The sequence below is a fragment of the Micromesistius poutassou genome (genome assembly GCF_964030765.1).
Source record: "Micromesistius poutassou genome assembly, chromosome: 5".
Classification (NCBI taxonomy): Eukaryota; Metazoa; Chordata; class Actinopteri; order Gadiformes; family Gadidae; genus Micromesistius; species Micromesistius poutassou.
The window spans coordinates 8652531-8673936 of record NC_140275.1 but is presented as its reverse complement, the minus strand read 5'-3'; the positions used below and the strand labels follow the sequence as shown (position 1 = coordinate 8673936).

Here is a 21406-nt window from a genome sequence, read left to right as displayed (position 1 = left end):
CAATCCTCTTGTCAGAAGTCGAAGAAAAAGTGTATTTAGATTTAATCGACGTAACCCCGCAGTGAGCGGTCTGGTGTGGAGGGTGGAGACTTCCGCGCCGCCAGGAGGCGGTGGCGGGACGTCCGGTTCATGTAGGAGAACGTCCGGTTTATGTAGTAGAACTTCCGGTTAGGAATCAAAGGAGGTGGCGCCAAAGAACGTCAACAGGGCGCGTCGACAACGGACAACAGAGCGGTCATTAATTCATTAATTAGATTATAGATTACCAGAACAATATCGATCATTACCTCCGACCAGAACAACAATAACGTGCATTGACTCTTAACGTTCATTAATTTGAACGATAACCGTTCATTAAAGTGTCGTTCATTACGAGCAGAACATTACCGTTCATTAAAGTGTCGTTCATTAACGAGCAGAACGTTACCGTTCATTAAAGTGTCGTTCATTAACGAGCAGAACGTTACCGTTCATTAAAGTGTCGTTCATTAACGAGCAGAACGATAACCGTTCACTAAAGTGTCGTTCATTAACGAGCAGAACGTTACCGTTCATTAACGAGCAGAACGTTACCGTTCGTTAAAGTGAGCGATAAGGAGCACCAGGTGGAGGTGGATGTCAGGTCCTGATCATGAAGAATGAGCCGCTGCTCATCGTCGTGTCGATCCTGGAGGGTAAGGAACATTAAACACGAACCCATAACATCTTATAACCTGTAACATCTTATAACCTATAACATCTTATAACCTGTAACATTATGTAACCCATAACATCTTATAACCCGTAACATCTTATAACCTGTACCATTATGTAACCCATAACATCTTATAACCTATAACATCTTATAACCTGTAACATCTTATAACCTATAACATCTTATAACCTATAACATCTTATGACCTGTACCATTATGTAACCCATAACATCTTATAACCTGTAACATCTTATAACCTGTAACATCTTATAACCTGTACCATTATGTAACCCATAACATCTTATAACCTGTAACATCTTATAACCTGTACCATTATGTAACCCATAACATCTTATAACCCGTAACATCTTATAACCCGTAACATCTTATAACCCGTAACATCTTATAACCTATAACATCTTATAACCTGTACCATTATGTAACCCATGACATCATACCTTTTAATATTGTAACATTGTACCTTTCACGTTATAACACGATACCTTTAACATTATACCTAACCCTAAACCCACCTTCATGATGATCACAAAATAAAGTGGTTACCTTTAAACACACTGGTTATAAAGTCAGTAGAAGATGTTCAAGTTATAAAGTCAGTAGAAGATGTTAAAGTTATAAAGTCAGTAGAAGATGTTAAAGATTTAAAGTCAGTAAAAGATGTTAAAGTTATAAAGTCAGTAGAAGATGTTACTCTTTGTGAACATATTATATTAATGAAAGCTGTCACCAGTGCCTTGCTGTATGTAGTCTATGCTTATCTATCTAGTTGGTTATATTACTATTGAACTAGCTGGTTATACTATTATTTATCTAGCCTTGTTTGTAATGTATCACTATCATTCAGAAACAAACTTTTAAATGTGGATTTTCTCCAGAGGCTATTCTAAACTATCGTTATTAGTTCTAACTAAGTAGTCCTAATCTAGAATACTAGTTCTAGAATCACAGGTGAGTGTGTTCTAGAATCTAGACTCCTGGTTCTGTAATTGTGAGAGGTCCCTTTCAGAGGTGGGTTCCATTGAGATATGGTGGGGAGGTAACACTGTGTACCAGTGTGTAACACTGTGTTACGCTGGTACCACTGTGTAACACTGTGTTACGCTGGTACCAGTGTGTAACACTGTGTTACGCTGGTACCACTGTGTAACACTGTGTTACGCTGGTACCACTGTGTAACACTGTGTTACGCTGGTACCAGTGTGTAACACTGTGTTACGCTGGTACCAGTGTGTAACACTGTGTTACGCTGGTACCAGTGTGTAACACTGTGTTACGCTGGTACCACTGTAACAGTGTGTTACGCTGGTACCACTGTGTAACACTGTGTTACGCTGGTACCACTGTAACAGTGTGTTACGCTGGTACCACTGTAACAGTGTGTTATGCTGGTACCACTGTGTAACACTGTCTTACGCTGGTACTGTGTAACGGTGTGTAACAGTGTAACACTGTGTTATGCTGGTACCACTGTAACAGTGTGTTACGCTGGTACCACTGTAACAGTGTGTTACGCTGGTACCACTGTAACAGTGTGTTACGCTGGTACTACTGTGTAACAGTGTGTTACGCTGGTACCACTGTGTAACACTGTTACGCTGGTACCACTGTGTAACGTGTGTAACCTTCCGTTAGGGCGGGACTTCCTGAAGAGCCAGCAGCCGTGCGTGGTGGTGACGGCCCGGTTCGACGGGGAGCGGCTCTCCACCGACCCCGTGGAGCTCCGAGAGCAGCCTCAGTTCAGCACGGAGCTGGCCTGGGAGCTGGACCGCCGCACGCTGCACCAACACAGGTCAGGACCGGGGGCCACCCTGAGGGGCCCCACCCTGAGGGGGGCACTGAGGGGGGCCCCACCCTGAGGGGGCCCCACCCTGAGGGGGGCCGCTGAGGGGGTGGAGGTGACGGTGTGTTGAGGGGGTGGAGGTGACGGTGTGTTGAGGGGGTGGAGGTGACGGTGTGTTGAGGGGGTGGAGGTGACAGTGTGTTGAGGGGGTGGAGGTGACGGTGTGTTGAGGTGACGTGGGTGGAGGGGGTGGAGGTGACGGTGTGTTGAGGTGACGTGGGTGGAGGGGGTGGAGGTGACGTGTGTTGAGGGGGTGGAGGTGACGGTGTGTTGAGGGGGTGGAGGTGACGTGTGTTGAGGGGGTGGAGGTGACGGTGTGTTGAGGGGGTGGAGGTGATGTGTGTTGAGGTGACGGTGTGTTGAGGGGGTGGAGGTGACGGTGTGTTGAGGTGACGGTGTGTTGAGCTGACGGTGTGTTGAGCTGACAGTGTAATGCTCCTCCAGGCTCCAGAGGACCCCCATCAAGCTGATGGTGTTTGCGGTGGGCGGCGGGCAGCAGAGAGAGGCGCGGGGGGAGGCGCTGGGCTACGTGGTTCTGGAGCTGCGCTCCGTCCAGGAGGTCAAACAGGTCCTCCACATCTACACCCACTACTGGCACCACCACCTCCACATCTACACCCACTATTGGCACCACCACCTCCACATCTACACCCACTACTGGCACCACCTCCACATCTACACCCACTACTGGCACCACCACCACATCTACACCCACTACTGGCACCTCCTCCACAACTACACCCACTACTGGCACCACCACCTCCACATCTACACCCACTACTGGCACCACCTCCACATCTACACCCACTACTGGCATCACCTCCACATCTACACCCACTACTGGCACCACCTCCATCTACACCCACTACTGGCACCACCTCCACAACTACACCCACTACTGGCACCACCTCCACATCTACACCCACTACTGGCACCACCTCCTCCACATCTACACCCACTACTGGCACCACCTCCTCCACATCTACACCCACTACTGGCACCTCCTCCACATCTACACCCACTACTGGCACCACCACCTCCACATCTACACCCACTACTGGCACCACCACCTCCACATCTACACCCACTACTGGCACCACCTCCACATCTACACCCACTACTGGCACCACCTCCTCCACATATACACCCACTACTGGCGCCACCTCCTCCACATCTACACCCACTACTGGCACCACCACCTCCACATCTACACCCACTACTGGCACCACCACCACATCTACACCCACTACTGGCACCTCCTCCACATCTACACCCACTACTGGCACCACCTCCACATCTACACCCACTACTGGCACCACCTCCTCCACATCTACACCCACTACTGGCACCTCCTCCACAACTACACCCACTACTGGCACCACCACCTCCACATCTACACCCACTACTGGCACCACCTCCACATCTACACCCACTACTGGCACCACCTCCACATCTACACCCACTACTGGCACCACCTCCACATCTACACCCACTACTGGCACCACCTCCTCCACATCTACACCCACTACTGGCACCACCTCCTCCACATCTACACCCACTACTGGCACCTCCTCCACATCTACACCCACTACTGGCACCACCACCTCCACATCTACACCCACTACTGGCACCACCTCCACATCTACACCCACTACTGGCACCACCTACTCCACATCTACACCCACTACTGGCACCACCTCCTCCACATCTACACCCACTACTGGCACCACCACCACATCTACACCCACTACTGGCACCACCACCTCCACATCTACACCCACTACTGGCACCACCTCCACATCTACACCCACTACTGGCACCACCACCACATCTACACCCACTACTGGCACCTCCTCCACATCTACACCCACTACTGGCACCTCCTCCACATCTACACCCACTACTGGCACCACCTCCTCCACATCTACACCCACTACTGGCACCTCCTCCACATCTACACCCACTACTGGAACCTCCTCCACATCTACACCCACTACTGGCACCACCTCCTCCACATCTACACCCACTACTGGCACCACCTCCACATCTACACCCACTACTGGCACCACCTCCTCCACATCTACACCCACTACTGGCACCACCTCCACATCTACACCCACTACTGGCACCACCTCCACATCTACACCCACTACTGGCACCACCACCACATCTACACCCACTACTGGCACCACCTCCACATCTACACCCACTACTGGCACCACCTCCACATCTACACCCACTACTGGCACCACCTCCACATCTACACCCACTAGTGACACCACCACCTCCACATCTACACCCACTACTGGCACCACCTCCACATCTACACCCACTAGTGGCACCACCTCCACATCTACACCCACTACTGGCACCTCCTCCACATCTACACCCACTAGTGGCACCACCACCACATCTACACCCACTACTGGCACCACCTCCAAATCTACACCCACTACTGGCACCACCACCTCCACATCTACACCCACTACTGGCACCTCCTCCACATCTACACCCACTACTGGCACCACCACCTCCACATCTACACCCACTAGTGGCACCACCACCTCCACATCTACACCCACTACTGGCACCTCCTCCACATCTACACCCACTACTGGCACCACCTCCTCCACATCTACACCCACTACTGGCACCACCTCCTCCACATCTACACCCACTACTGGCACCACCACCACATCTACACCCACTACTGGCACCTCCTCCACATCTACACCCACTACTGGCACCACCACCTCCACAACTACACCCACTACTGGCACCACCACCTCCACATCTACACCCACTACTGGCACCAGTTGTGATTTTCTTTGTTGTGTGTGTGTGTGTGTGTGTGTGCGTGTGCGTGTGTGTGTGTGTAGGAGCCCCGCTGGTACCCTCTCCTCAGCAGTGGGTCGTCCCGGCGCCGGCCCGCCCTGCTGCTCAGCGTTCTGCTGGAGAACGACACCAAGACCCCCCAGGCCTCTCCTGATAGGTTCAGAGCCAAGAAGGCCCCGCCCAGACCAGGTCAGCTTCATGTAGCTCTCTCCCGATAGGTTCAGAGCCAAGAAGGCCCCGCCCAGACCAGGTCAGCTCCATGTAGCTCTTCCGATAGGGTTCTATATGTAGGTTCTATATGCTCTGGTTCTGCGTGGTAGGTTCTACATGCTCTGGTTCTGTGTGGTAGGTTCTATATGCTATGGTTCTGCGTGGTAGGTTCTATATGCTCTGGTTCTGTGTGGTAGGTTCTGTGTGGTAGGTTCTATATGCTCTGGTTCTGTGTGGTAGGTTCTCTATGCTCTGGTTCTGTGTGGTAGGTTCTATATGCTCTGGTTCTGTGTGGTAGGTTCTATATGCTCTGGTTCTGTGTGGTAGGTTCTATATGCTCTGGTTCTGTGTGGTAGGTTCTATATGCTCTGGTTCTGTGTGGTAGGTTCTATATGCTCTGGTTCTGTGTGGTAGGTTCTATATGCTCTGGTTCTGTGTGGTAGGTTCTATATGCTCTGGTTCTGTGTGGTAGGTTCTATATGCTCTGGTTCTGTGTGGTAGGTTCTATATGCTCTGGTTCTGTGTGGTAGGTTCTACATGCTCTGGTTCTGCGTGGTAGGTTCTATATGCTCTGGTTCTGTGTGGTAGGTTCTATATGCTCTGGTTCTGTGTGGTAGGTTCTATCCTCGTGGCTGATCTGGTCCCAGAGCGGCTGGAGGCGGTTCTGGTCCCGGATCGGGGCTACCACCAGGTGGGACCCCCGGAGCTCTGCTCCGACATGTTCGTCCTGTCCGTCACCATCGCCTTCGCCTCCAAACTAGAGCAGGTAAACAGACAACAACACGTTGACCTCCAACCTCAGCAGCAGCACTCAGACATTTGGAACGCGCCCGTCTACCTGAGCTAGGAGCCAATCAGCCTTTTGTTCCATCACTCTTAACGGGCCCTCGTTACCCGGCTGTCAGCCCTTAACCATGGGAAGTCATGTGATGTGGTGTGGTGTCGTGTCATATGGTGTCATGTCATGTCGTGTGGTGTCGTGTCATGTCATGTGGTGTCATGTGGTGTCATGTCATGTCATATGGTGTCATGTCATATGGTGTCATGTCATGTGGTGTGGTGTGGTTTCATGTCATGTGGTGTCATATCATGTCATGTGGTGTGGTGTCATGTCATGTGGTGTCATGTCATATGGTGTCATGTCATGTGGTGTGGTGTCATGTCATGTGGTGTGGTGTCATGTGGTGTCGTATCATGTCATGTGGTGTGATGTCATGTCATGTGGTGTTGTGTCATGTCATATGGTATCATGTCATGTCATGTGGTGTCGTGTCATGTCGTATCATATGGTGTCGTGTCATATCATGTCATGTGGTGTCGTGTCATGTCATGTCATGTGGTGTCGTGTCATATGGTGTCATGTCATGTCATGTCATGTCATGTGGTGTGGTGTCATGTCATGTGGTGTCGTGTCATATGGTGTCATGTCATGTCATGTCATGTCATGTGGTGTCATGTCATATGGTGTCATGTCATGTCATGTCATGTCATGTGGTGTCGTGTCATGTCATGTGCAGCTGGTTCCCAGCACGGTGCAGCTGGCGGCGGAGGGGGCGGAGTTCTTCTTCTACTACAGCCTGCTGGGTAATGACATCACCAGCGCTCCGTTCCTCAACCTCCTCAGCCCCTCCTTCCAGCCGGAGCGTGCCTCTGTCCGCATCCGCAGCACAAAGCAGGTCCTGCTCACCTACCTGGGCCAGCAGCCTGCTCTACAGGTAGCCCGTCTGTCTGTCTCTCTACGTGTCTCTCTTCCTGTCTGTCTACCTGGGCCAGCAGCCTGCTCTACAGGTAGCCCGTCTGTCTGCCTGCCTGTCTGTCTCTCTACGTGTCTCTCTTCCTGTCTGTCTACCTGGGCCAGCAGCCTGCTCTACAGGTAGCCCGTCTGTCTGCCTGTCTGTCTCTCTACGTGTCTCTCTTCCTGTCTGTCTACCTGGGCCAGCAGCCTGCTCTACAGGTAGCCCGTCTGTCTGCCTGCCTGTCTGTCTGTCTCTCTACGTGTCTCTCTTCCTGTCTGTCTACCTGGGCCAGCAGCCTGCTCTACAGGTAGCCCGTCTGTCTGCCTGTCTGTCTGTCTGTCTCTCTACGTGTCTCTCTTCCTGTCTGTCTACCTGGGCCAGCAGCCTGCTCTACAGGTAGCCCGTCTGTCTGCCTGTCTGTCTGTCTGTCTCTCTACGTGTCTCTCTTCCTGTCTGTCTACCTGGGCCAGCAGCCTGCTCTACAGGTAGCCCGTCTGTCTGCCTGTCTGTCTCTCTACGTGTCTCTCTTCCTGTCTGTCTACCTGGGCCAGCAGCCTGCTCTACAGGTAGCCCGTCTGTCTGCCTGCCTGTCTGTCTGTCTCTCTACGTGTCTCTCTTCCTGTCTGTCTACCTGGGCCAGCAGCCTGCTCTACAGGTAGCCCGTCTGTCTGCCTGTCTGTCTGTCTGTCTCTCTACGTGTCTCTCTTCCTGTCTGTCTACCTGGGCCAGCAGCCTGCTCTACAGGTAGCCCGTCTGTCTGCCTGTCTGTCTGTCTACCTGTCTGTCTACCTGGGCCAGCAGCCTGCTCTACAGGTAGCCCGTCTGTCTGCCTGCCTGCCTGTCTGTCTCTCTATGTGTCTCTCTTCCTGTCTGTCTACCTGGGCCAGCAGCCTGCTCTACAGGTAGCCCGTCTGTCTGCCTGTCTGTCTGTCTACCTGTCTGTCTACTGTGGGCCAGCAGCCCGCCCTCCAGGTGACATGTCTACCTGTCTGTCTCTCTGTCTGTCTCTCTACCTGTCTAGCTGTCAGTCTGTCTGTCTGTTTGTCTGTCTAGCGGTCTTTATAGCAGTTGTATACCGACCTAACTTGCTTGTCTGTCCACCTGTCCACCCGTCTGTCTGTCAGGTCCACCTGTGTTGTGGAAGCCAGTCTCTGGGGAGTGCAGAGGTACCTCTGTCGGACCTGTCTCGCTGCTGTGGGGAGCTGGACAGACAGACGGCCACGGTGGAGGGGGTGTTCGTCCTCAGGGGGGGCGGCGGCAGAGGGCCCCCAAGAGCCCCCCCCCCTGCCGACCTGCAGCCTTCAGTCGGCCTGGCCCTCACCCTGCGGAGGGAGCAGGTGGGAACTCACTCACTCACTCACTCACTCACTCACTCACTCACTCACATGTTGGCCCAGAGGTGAATCTCAGGTTCCTTCGATCCATGGCCACCACTACAATGACATCGCCATACAGCCTCTCTCTCATTTAAAATAGTAAAAAAATTTAAATCCAAAGAACCCAAACGTCTTTTTAAAGATATAAATAAACGTGTAACAATTAATAACCAACAATGAATAATGCTTCATAATAAAGCTGTTTTTTTTATTGAATAGATGATAATGTCTCTTCCCCCCCTCTCATTGCCCCAGTTGCCAGGCAACAACGACGGCGGAGATGGGCCTGCTCAGCCAGCGGCCCCTCCCCTCCTCGCCGGGCCCCCCCAGACAGACCGCCAGGCTGGACTCCTCCAGCAGGGGACGCCCTGCCCACCGGCGCACACAGGTAGAGGCTTCAGACCAGCACACCGGCTCCATCAGGGAGGACGTAGTTGATTATTTATTTTTACCTTGAACAGGATTACTGAAGTACACTATTCCTCTCCCTGCTCCAGGGCTGGACCCGCTGTGGGAGGGAAAGAGGACAGTGGAGGTGGAGGAGAGCCAGGGGGGGCCGGTGGAGGAGAGCCGGGAGGAGGAGGAGGAGCACAACCAGGGTGGGGTGGGGGAAGAGAGCCGGGGTGGGGTCGGGGAGGAGAGCCAGAGGGAGGAGCTGGTCTCCATCCCAGCCTCATCGCACCACTTCTGCTTCTCTCTGGACCTCCGCAGCCTCAGCAACCTGCTGCTCCCACACACCCTCTCAGTCGTCCTCAGGTAGGTCTGAGTCCTCCTCAGGTAGGTCTGAGTCCTCCTCAGGTAGGTCTCAGAGTCCCCACCCAGCATGAGGACTCAGGTAGGTCTCTGAGTCCCCACCCAGCATGAGGACTCAGGTAGGTCTCTGAGTCCCCACCCAGCATGAGGACTCTGGGGAGGAGGTGTTGAGTAGTGTGTTACTCACCTGTATTAGGGTGTTCCTTACCTGTATAAGGCAGATACTCACCTGTATTGGGCTGTTCCTCACCTGTATTGGGCTGTTCCTCACCTGTTCCTCACCTGTATTGGGCTGTTCCTCACCTGTATTGGGCTGTTCCTCACCTGTATTAGGTGTTAACTCACCTGTATTGGGCTGTTCCTCACCTGTACTGGGCTGTTCCTCACCTGTCTACCGGTGTGTGTCAGGTACTGGTACCGGTTCCTGGGGGGCGCGTCTCCCATCAGCACCAGCCCGGCGGTGGAGCTCAGCGGGGAGGTGGAGGTGTTCCTCCCTCAGTCCTTCTGCTCCTTCCACTTCGCTGCTCAGCCCCAGCAGGTCCAGCACACCTTCACCAGGTCTGCCACACACGCACACGCACACACACACACACACTCACAGACACACTCATACTCACAGACGCACTCATACTCATGGACACACAGCCTCACGGACACACACTCACGGACGCACACACACTCACTGACATACTCAGGGACAAACGCACACTCGCGGACAGACACGGTGGTTTCCAGGTGTGACCGGTCCCCAGGTCTGACCCTTGTCCTCAGTGTGTGACCTGTGTCCTCAGTGTGTGACCTGTGTCCTCACTGTGTGACCTGTGTCCTCACTGTGTGACCTGTGTCCTCACTGTGTGACCTGTGTCCTCAGTGTGTGACCTGTGTCCTCAGTGTGTGACCTGTGTCCTCACTGTGTGACCTGTGTCCTCAGTGTGTGACCTGTGTCCTCACTGTGTGACCTGTGTCCTCACTGTGTGACCTGTGTCCTCAGTGTGTGACCTGTGTCCTCAGTGTGTGACCTGTGTCCTCACTGTGTGACCTGTGTCCTCAGTGTGTGACCTGTGTCCTCAGTGTGTGACCTGTGTCCTCACTGTGTGACCTGTGTCCTCAGTGTGTGACCTGTGTCCTCACTGTGTGACCTGTGTCCTCAGTGTGTGACCTGTGTCCTCACTGTGTGACCTGTGTCCTCACTGTGTGACCTGTGTCCTCAGTGTGTGACCTGTGTCCTCACTGTGTGACCTGTGTCCTCACTGTGTGACCTGTGTCCTCACTGTGTGACCTGTGTCCTCAGTGTGTGACCTGTGTCCTCAGTGTGTGACCTGTGTCCTCACTGTGTGACCTGTGTCCTCAGTGTGTGACCTGTGTCCTCAGTGTGTGACCTGTGTCCTCACTGTGTGACCTGTGTCCTCAGTGTGTGACCTGTGTCCTCACTGTGTGACCTGTGTCCTCAGTGTGTGACCTGTGTCCTCAGTGTGTGACCTGTGTCCTCACTGTGTGACCTGTGTCCTCAGTGTGTGACCTGTGTCCTCACTGTGTGACCTGTGTCCTCACTGTGTGACCTGTGTCCTCAGTGTGTGACCTGTGTCCTCAGTGTGTGACCTGTGTCCTCAGTGTGTGCTGTGCTCCAGTGTGTGACCTGTGTCCTCAGTGTGTGCTGTGCTCCAGTGTGTGACCCGCGCTGTGCTCGTGTGTGACCCGTGCTGTGCTCCAGTGTGTGACCCGTGCTGTGCTCCAGTGTGTGACCCGTGCTGTGCTCCAGTGTGTGACCCGTGCTGTGCTCCAGTGTGTGACCCGTGCTGTGCTCCAGTGTGTGACCCGTGCTGTGCTCCAGTGTGTGACCCGTGCTGTGCTCCAGTGTGTGACCCGTGCTGTGCTCCAGTGTGTGACCCGTGCTGTGCTCCAGTGTGTGACCCGTGCTGTGCTCCAGTGTGTGACCCGTGCTGTGCTCCAGTGTGTGACCCGTGCTGTGCTCCAGTGTGTGACCCGTGCTGTGCTCCAGTGTGTGACCTGTGCTGTGCTCCAGTGTGCCCCTAGAGGTGGAGGTGTGGCATCGCGCCCCCGGCTCCAGAGACCAGCTGGTGGGCTCGGCCTCTGTCCCGCTGGCGTCGCTGCTCTGTGCCGACCGGACGAGCTTCACGGGTCCTCAGGGTCAGCCGGCCTGCAGACAGACGCTCACCACCACGGCCCCCGTACTGTCCACACGCAGGTACTGGGAACCAGTTAACCTCACCACCACAGCCCCCGTACTGTCCACACGCAGGTACTGGGAACCAGTTAACCTCACTAACTGACTCCGGTGAAGATGTGTGTGTGTGTGTGTGTGTGTGTGTGTGTGTGTGTGTGTGTGTGTGTGTGTGTGTGTGTGTGTGTGTGTGTGTGTGTGTGTGTGTGTGTGTGTGTGTGTGTGTGAGGTGTTGTAAATGAGGTTTTTTGTGTCCCCAGTGAGAAGGTGGCTGATCTGTGTTACACAGCGACCCTCGAGGGCCTCGGGCCCCTGCAGACCGCTGACCTGCTGTCTGCCCAGGTGAGACCCTTATCTTACCTCCCCTACAGGTGAGACCCTTATCTTACCTCCCCTACAGGTGAGACCCTTATCTTACCTCCTCTACTGACTCGGGTCAGGTGGTAACTCAGTATAACAGACGTGTGTTCAACTACAACAGAGCAGACTGGAGCAGCAGGATCTCAACCGGACCCCAGCGCAAGCACCCACCGCATCCCCCAGCGGCCCCAGCAGGGGCCCCGACCAGGAACGTGCCCCTGGGCCGGGCCCCTCTAGGACCCCCGACCAGGCCCCTAAGCCTGGCCCCAGCAGGACCCTCGACCAGGCCTGGGCCCCTGGGCCGGGCCCCAGCAGGACCCCCGACCAGGCCTGGGCCCCTGGGCCGGGCCCCAGCAGGACCCCCGACCAGGCCTGGGCCCCTGGGCCGGGCCCCAGCAGGACCCCCGACCAGGCCTGGGCCCCTGGGCCGGGCCCCAGCAGGACCCCCAACCAGGCCTGGGCCCCTGGGCCGGGCCCCAGCAGGACCCCCGACCAGGCCTGGGCCCCTGGGCCGGGCCCCTCTAGGACCCCCGACCAGGCCTGGGCCCCTGGGCCGGGCCCCTCTAGGACCCCCGACCAGGCCTGGGCCCCTGGGCCGGGCCCCAGCAGAGACACCCTGGAGTACCGCACAGCTGTGGAGCTGGAGCTGTGGAAGGAGGAGCAGGAGGAAGCCTTCCTCCAGCAGGTGGGAGGGGTGGGGGGGCACGTCGTGATAGTCACACTACTACTACTACTACTACTATTACTAATAGTACTATACTACTCCTATTACTATTACTTAGAGTATTACTTAGACTATTACTGCTACTATTACTAATACTACTATACTACTCCTATTACTATTACTTAGAGTATTACTGCTACTATTACTACTACTATTACTAATAGTACTATACTACTCCTATTACTAATACTTAGACTATTACTGCTACTACTATTACTAATAAAAAAAAGTAAAACAGCAATTTATAAATGTACATAAATATTTAGTGCAACTGACAAAACCAGGTCAGTACATTTCAGTAATGTGTGTGTGTGTGTGTGTGTGTGTGTGTGTGTGTGTGTGTGTGTGTGTGTGTGTGTGTGTGTGTGTGTGTGTGTGTGTGTGTGTGTCAGCTGAGGAGAAAGGAGTCTAGTCACATGCAGGTGTTGGCTGAAGAGTGGAGGAGACGAGATGGAGAGAGAGAAGCTCTGGTCAAGAAGAAGGTACACAGACACACACACACACAGGGTTCACCATCAGGTGTATTTGTAATGTATATATATAGTATATCTCTATCACTAGGAAGTGGAGTATAACCAGTTGGAGGAGCGCCTGCAGAAGACTCTGGAGGACCTCGAGACCAGAGAGAAACAGCTGGAGCACGCTCACAAGGAGGTACGCTATCGCTACTGTTCACTATTCACTATTCACTATCTAACGCTAGTAGAGGTACGCTATCGCTACTGTTCACTATTCACTAGAGCTAGCAGAAGTACGCTATTGCTACTGTTCACTATTCACTAGAGCTAGCAGAGGTACTCTATCGCTACTGTTCACTATTCACTGTCTAGAGCTAGCAGAGGTACGCTATCGCTACTGCTCACTATTCACTGTCTAGAGCTAGCAGAGGTACGCTATCGCTACTGTTCACTATTCACTGTCTAACGCTAGTAGAGGTACGCTATCGCTACTGCTCACTATTCACTGTCTAGAGCTAGTAGAGGTACGCTATCGCTACTGCTCACTATTCACTGTCTAGAGCTAGCAGAGGTACGCTATCGCTACTGTTCACTATTCACTAGAGCTAGCAGAGGTACGCTATCGCTACTGTTCACTATTCACTAGAGCTAGCAGAGGTATGCTATCGCTACTGTTCACTATTCACTGTCTAGAGCTAGCAGAGGTACGCTATCGTTACTGTTCACTATTCACTAGAGCTAGCAGAGGTACACTATCGCTACTGTTCACTATTCACTAGAGCTAGCAGTGGTACGCTATCGCTACTGTTCACTATTCACTAGAGCTAGCAGAGGTACGCTATCGCTACTGTTCACTATTCACTGTCTAGAGCTAGTAGAGGTACGCTATCGCTACTGTTCACTATTCACTGTCTAGAGCTAGTAGAGGTACGCTATCGCTACTGTTCACTATTCACTGTCTAGAGCTAGTAGAGGTACGCTATCGCTACTGCTCACTATTCACTGTCTAGAGCTAGTAGAGGTACGCTATCGCTACTGTTCACTATCTAGAGCTAGCAGAGGTACGCTATCGCTACTGTTCACTATTCACTATCTAATAATAATAATAAATGGGATTTATATGCCGCTTTTCCAGCACTGACACAGGGGAGTCAGTGCTGTTAATCTGTTAATCTGTATTATTAACAGACTGTCATCATTAACATGTTATCATTAACATGTTATTGGTGTTTCCGTATGGTCCTCACTATTAACAGACTGTGTTCATTAACATGTCATCATTAACAGGTTATTGGTGTTTCCGTATGGTCCTCACTATTAACAGACTGTGTTCATTAACATGTCATCATTAACATGTTATTATTACCTCCCCCAGAGCCAGGCTCTGGGCCGGGACCTCCAGCTGGACTACGAGCTGCGGCAGCGGGAGCTGAAGGAGAGGAGCGGCCAGCTGGCCAGAGAGTACGACCAGCAGGGGGCGGTGGAGCGCCACCGGCTGGGCCTCCTGGAGACAGAGAGGAACCGACTGCTGCAGCAGGTGGGCCCAGTGGGACGGCTAGTGTGTGTTAACATGTACGAGTGTGTGTTAACATGTACGAGTGTGTGTTAACATGTACGAGTGTGTTAACGTGTATTAGTGTGTGTTAACGTAGGCCCAGTGGGAGGGCTAGTGTGTGTTAACATGTACGAGTGTGTGTTAACGTGTATTAGTGTGTGTTAACGTAGGCCCAGTGGGAGGGCTAGTGTGTGTTAGTGTGTGTTAACGTAGGCCCAGTGGGAGGGCTAGTGTGTGTTAACATGTACGAGTGTGTATTAGCATGTACGAGTGTGTGTTAACATGTACGAGTGTGTGTTAACATGTACGAGTGTGTTAACATGTGTGAGTTTGTGTTAACGTAGGCCCAGTGGGAGGGTTAGTGTGTGTTAACGTGTATTAGTGTGTGTGATTGTGCGTTAACGGTATGAGTGTGTGTTAACGTGTATTAGTGTGTGTTAACGTGTGTGATTGTGCGTTAACGTGTATTGGTGTGTGTGATTGTGCGTTAACGGTATGAGAGTGCGTTAACGTGTATTGGTGTGTGTGATTGTGCGTTAACAGTATGAGTGTGTGTTAACGTGTATTAGTGTGTGTTAACGTGTGTGATTGTGCGTTAACGTGTATTGGTGTGTGTGATTGTGCGTTAACGGTATGAGAGTGCGTTAACGTGTATTGGTGTGTGTGATTGTGCGTTAACGGTATGAGAGTGCGTTAACGTGTATTGGTGTGTGTGATTGTGCGTTAACGGTATGAGAGTGCGTTAACATGTATTGGTGTGTGTGATTGTGCGTTAACGGAGTGTGCGTTGCTGTAGGTGGAGGAAGGTGAACTGAAGTACAAGGCTCTCCAGAAGGAGTTCTCTGTGTTCAGGGAGCAGCAACTCTCCAGACCTGAGGTCCGTCTGCAGTCCGAGGTCAACCTCCTGACCCTAGAGAAGGTATTCATCACTACGTGTACAGTACACTACGTGTACTACTGGTTCACTACCTACACCTGTACTTCAGTTACTACACGTCAGTCTGTTCATCACCATTATATCCAGAGTGTAGTCACCGTTATATCCAGGGTCTAGAATGGTTCTAGAGTGTAGTCACCATTATATCCAGGGTGACTACATGGTTCTAGAGCAGGGTTTCTCAACGGGGGCGGCAGCGCCCCCTGGGGGGCGTTCGTAGAACCTAGGGGGGCGCTGGGAACGAACACGGGAGCGTCACAACTTTGCTTGTGTAGAAGTAATTATTTTTAACTTTTTAAACTTTCACGGTTTTCAAATATTTTCGGTGCAAAAATAGGATAACTGAAATAAAAAGCCTATCTTCATATGGGTTTCTAACCCCTCTATCGTATTATCTACTTTTTACTTTATGCTCAGTACCGTCATGATCGCTATAGTAACGCCGATAAACAAATCCACCTCGTCGCAGTAGCGTGGTGCTTTCCGAAACTATTTCGCCCTCCCCTGACTTCCACTGGTTGGTTTGCGGGACATGCAAAGCAAGCGGTGGATGGGGCATTACACTAAGCAACATGAATCAACATAAGACGTGAATAAAGCTAACTCTGCTTAGCATGCTAATTGTAAACAATAGTTAGTTAGTTTGTTAGGCCTTTAAGTTCCCTAGGGAACATAGGCCATCGATGAAACCCCTCCGTCCTCTTCGGGGATTGTATTGTAGACAATAGAATAGAACGTGCGCATTACATGTAGACCACTGCAACATCTCTCATTACGTCTGCGAACCGATAAACACTTTTTTTCATAAGGTACGCACACCAACCGGCACATACGCATTTAACACTCATGTTACAGGCGCTTAACTTGTATAGTAACAAACTACTTTAATTACTATTTGGCCGCAAACGTGCTACTCTCAGAACGAAGCGGATAAAGGCTGCACATGCACATGCGCGTTGCTAGGCATCGTCACGTAAACAAAGGGAGTCTTTCGTGCACATATTGAACCCAAGTTCGCGGGTTAACAGTTCAATAACCAATACAAATGTACACAAGCACTGTTACGTATTAAACTTCAATAGCTCAATAATAAAACCTTTTAATAAAACTCAGAATACACATTTTCTTGTCCAGAAGAAACCAAAACGGCACAGACGGCTTTTTTTTTTTTTTTTTATTCAAGCAATGTAGCACGAGTTGGAGTGGAGTTGGTAATGGATATAGCCTACCCACGGGTGTCGCAATTTCTTTTAAACAAAATGAACAATAATGGGGGGCGCCAGAGGATCAGGGTAAGGTAAGGGGGGCGTTTGCTCAAAAAAGGTTGAGAAACACTGTTCTAGAGTGTAGTCACCATTATATCCAGGGTGACTACATGGTTCTAGAGTGTAGTCACCATTATATCCAGGGTGACTACATGGTTCTAGAGTGTAGTCACCATTATATCCAGGGTCTAGAATGGTTCTAGAGTGTAGTCACCGTTATATCCAGGGTGACTACATGGTTCTAGAGTGTAGTCACTAGCACTCCCCCTACGCTGTTGGGTGGTGTGTTTCAGCTTGACGCCTGATCTTATCTTTGATCTCTTTACTCCCGAGAAGAGTGACCTCCTAGCCTCCTTAGTGACCTCCTAGCCTCCTTAGTGACCTCCTGGTCTCCTTAGTGACCTCCTTAGTGACCTCCTAGCCTCCTTGGTGACCTCCTAGCCTCCTTGGTGACCTCCTTGGTGACCTCCTTCTCCTCCTGAAGGTGGAGCTGGAGCGGAGGCTGGAGTCCACCACTAAGTCCAAACTGCACTACAAGCAGCAGTGGGGCCGTGCCCTGAAGGAGCTGGCCCGCTTCAAACAGGTACTGTACCCCTTAGTACCCGTCTGACCCCGCTTCAAACAGGTACTGTACCCCTTAGTACCCGTCTCACCCCGCTTCAAACAGGTACTGTACCCCTTAGTACCCGTCTCACCCCGCTTCAAACAGGTACTGTACCCCTTAGTACCCGTCTCACCCCCAGGTACTGTACCCCTTAGTACCCGTCTCACCCCCAGGTACTGTACCCCTTAGTACCCGTCTCACCCCGCTTCAAACAGGTACTGTACCCCTTAGTACCCGTCTCACCCCCAGGTACTGTACCCCTTAGTATCCGTCTCACCCCGCTTCAAACAGGTACTGTACCCCTTAGTACCCGTCTCACCCCCTTAGTACAGCCCCCGTCTCACCCCCTTAGTACAGTACCCCCGTCTCACCCCCTTAGTACAGCCCCCGTCTCATCCCGCTTCAAACAGGTACTGTACCCCTTAGTACCCGTCTCACCCCCCTTAGTACAGCACCCGTCTCACCCCAGTACCCCGTCTCACCCCCAGGTACTGTACCCCTTAGTACAGCACCCGTCTCACCCCCTTAGTACAGCACCCGTCTCACCCCCCTTAGTACAGCACCCGTCTCACCCCCTTAGTACAGCACCCGTCTCACCCCCCTTAGTACAGCCCCCATCTCACCCCCTTAGTACAGCACCCGTCTCACCCTGTCTCACCCTGCTACCTCGTCTCACCCCGCTACCTCGTCTCACCCCAGTACCTTGTCTCACCCTGTCTCACCCCAGTACCTTGTCTCACCCTGTCTCACCCTAGTACCTCGTCTCACCCCGTCTCACCCTGTCTCACCCCAGTACCTCGTCTCACCCCGCTAGTTTCTCCAGATCTGTGTCCGAGGGTTAAGCTGGAGAGGAGACTAACCTACCAGACCAAACCAGCTGTCATGGAAACCCAGTTTGTCCTGACTGCAGTGAGCTCAGCTTACTGCCCACTGCCTCAGTGGGTTCATGAGATCTAAAGCAGACAATTAAACCTCACAGCATATCTTATCCCCAACTCTGAGGTGTGTGTGTGTGTGTGTGTGTGTGTGTGTGTGTGTGTGTGTGTGTGTGTGTGTGTGTGTGTGTGTGTGTGTGTGTGTGTGTGTGTGTGTGTGTGTGTGTGTGTGTGTGTGTGTGTGTGTGTGTGTGCGCCAAAGCTAAATATTTATCTAGCCAGATGTAGACAATGAAGTGCGTTAAGAACCCCTTAAATTACCCACGCGCACACAACACACACTCTCGTGCACACGCACACTAAGACACACACACACATATGCACACTAATGCACACTCATAAAAACCAACACTCACAGACTTAAATAAACACACACACACACACACACTAAAACAAACAGACACACCACACACACTAAACCACACGTACTAACACACACATACTAAACCACAGAAAGTCAAACACATGCACAATAAGACTAATGTAAGAGCGCACACACACACACACACACAGCTTCTGGAGGAAGGTGGAAGCGTCGGTGACATGAGGCAGCTGGGAGCGACAGAGCTCCTCTCCGATTGGTTATTGTAAAGAAGCCTGCTCTCTGATTGGTCTGATCGGAGAGAACCATGAGTCATCCGGGGCAGTTGGGAACACGCTAGCATGCCGTGCGCTAATCCACTAACTCATCGCAGATCAACAGGCTAGCCCAGCAGCGTCCGTCAGGCTAGCCCAGCAGCCTCCAACAGTGTGTCTAGTCACCATTATATCCACCGTGTATAGCATGGTTCTAGAGTGTAGACCCACCCCCTACCTGTAGACACCCCCCCCCTACCTGTAGACACACCCCCTACCTGTAGACACCCCCCCCCTACCTGTAGAAAACCCCCCCTACCTGTAGACACCCCCCCCTACCTGTAGACACACCCCCTACCTGTAGACACCCCCCCTACCTGTAGACACCCCCCCCTACCTGTAGACACACCCCTACCTGTAGACACACCCCCCTACCTGTAGACACACCCCTACCTGTAGACACCCCCCCTACCTGTAGACACCCCCCCCTACCTGTAGACACACCCCCGACCTGTAGACACACCCCCTACCTGTAGACACACCCCCCTACCTGTAGACACACCCCCTACCTGTAGACACACCCCGACCTGTAGACACACCCCCTACCTGTGGACACACCCCCGACCTGTAGACACACCCCCGACCTGTAGACACACCCCCTACCTGTAGACACACACCCCCTACCTGTAGACACACCCCCTACCTGTAGACACCCCCCCCTACCTGTAGACCCCCCCCTACCTGTAGACACACCCCTACCTGTAGACACCCCCCCCTACCTGTAGACACACCCCCGACCTGTAGACACACCCCCGACCTGTAGACACACCCCCTACCTGTAGACACACACCCCTACCTGTAGACACACCCCCTACCTGTAGACACACCCCGACCTGTAGACACACCCCCTACCTGTGGACACACCCCCGACCTGTAGACACACCCCCTACCTGTAGACACACCCCCTACCTGTTCCCCTTCTTTTGGTAACACAAACGGTTTCAAACTGCTTTTTAACCAATTGTCTAAGTCTTTGGTAAGCATCGTGTCTTACCCTAAACGACGTGTGTGTGTGTGTGTGTGTGTGTGTGTGTGTGTGTGTGTGTGTGTGTGTGTGTGTGTGTGTGTGTGTGTGTGTGTGTGTGTGTGTGTGTGTGGCGGGAGCAGGAGAACGCTCTCCATCGTCTGAAGAGGCAGCAGGAGGAGCTGGAGGCCATGAGGCTGCGTTACCTAGCAACCGAGGAGAAGGAGGCGGTGCAGAGTGACAGACAGGAGCTGGACAGCATCCGCACCCAGCTGGACAGGTGAGGGTCAGCTGGACAGGTGAGGGTCAGCTGGGCTCTAAGGGTTAGGGTCAGCTGGGCTCTAAGGGTTAGGGTTAGCTGGGCTCTTTAAGGGTCAGCTGGGCTCTAAGGGTTAGGGTCAGCTGGGCTCTAAGGGTTAGGGTTAGCTGGGCTCTTTAAGGGTCAGCTGGGCTCTAAGGGTTAGGGTCAGCTGGGCTCTAAGGGTTAGGGTTAGCTGGGCTCTAAGGGTTAGGGTTAGCTGGGCTCTTTAAGGGTCAGCTGGGCTCTAAGGGTTAGGGTTAGCTGGGCTCTTTAAGGGTCAGCTGGGCTCTAAGGGTTAGCTGGGCTCTAAGGGTCAGCTGGGCTCTTTAAGGGTTAGCTGGGCTCTAAGGGTTAGCTGGGCTCTAAGGGTTAGCTGGGCTCTTTAAGGGTTAGCTAGGCTAGCTAAGCTAAGGGTTCTAAGGCTGTTAGCCTTCTAAGGTCGGGGTTAGGGTCTAAGGTCAGGGTCTAAGGTTAGGGTCAGGGTCAAAGGTCGGGGGTTAGGGTCAGGGTCTAAGGTCAGGGTCAAAGGTCGGGGTCAGGGTCTAAGGTCAGGGTCAAAGGTCGGGGTTAGGGTCAGGGTCAAAGGTCGGGGTCAGGGTTACAGAAGGACCGATGAGAGCGGTCCTAAGATGTAAACAATGACGCGTTTCCTGTCCAGGTTAACGCAGCAGGAGGGGAGTCTAGGCCCCGCCCCCAGCGAGAGGGGGGCGGGGCATGTGGCGCGGCTGGTGGAGGAGAGGGACTCCCTGCTGAGGACGGGCGTGTACACAGCGGACGACCTCATCATCAGCCAGCTCACCGCCCAGATCCACACCGCCAGCACCGCACACACACACACGACCGCACGCACACAACCACAACCACACACAACCGCACGCACACTGTAGACACACACACACACACACAACAACACGCACACTATAGACACACACACACACACACACACACAACCACACACACAACCGCACGCACACTGTAGACACACACACAACCGCACGCACACTGTAGACACACACACAC

General features: G+C 52.6%; 1 protein-coding gene across 1 annotated transcript; it reads left to right on the top strand.

Annotated features, from left to right (window-relative positions):
• Positions 1 to 220: 220 nt before the first annotated feature.
• cep120 (centrosomal protein 120) lies at positions 221 to 21318 on the top strand. The gene is made up of 20 exons (XM_084467570.1): positions 221 to 674; positions 2348 to 2504; positions 3000 to 3123; positions 5435 to 5579; positions 6218 to 6366; positions 7118 to 7315; positions 8461 to 8673; positions 8968 to 9100; positions 9210 to 9468; positions 9874 to 10023; positions 11489 to 11671; positions 11908 to 11989; positions 12129 to 12692; positions 13124 to 13213; positions 13293 to 13385; positions 14565 to 14726; positions 15541 to 15663; positions 17431 to 17529; positions 20220 to 20365; positions 21045 to 21318. Exons 1-20 carry the CDS (start codon positions 632 to 634, stop codon positions 21271 to 21273), a joined length of 3342 nt encoding a protein of 1113 aa, XP_084323696.1. The 5' UTR covers positions 221 to 631; the 3' UTR covers positions 21274 to 21318.
• The last annotated feature ends 88 nt before the right edge of the window (positions 21319 to 21406 follow it).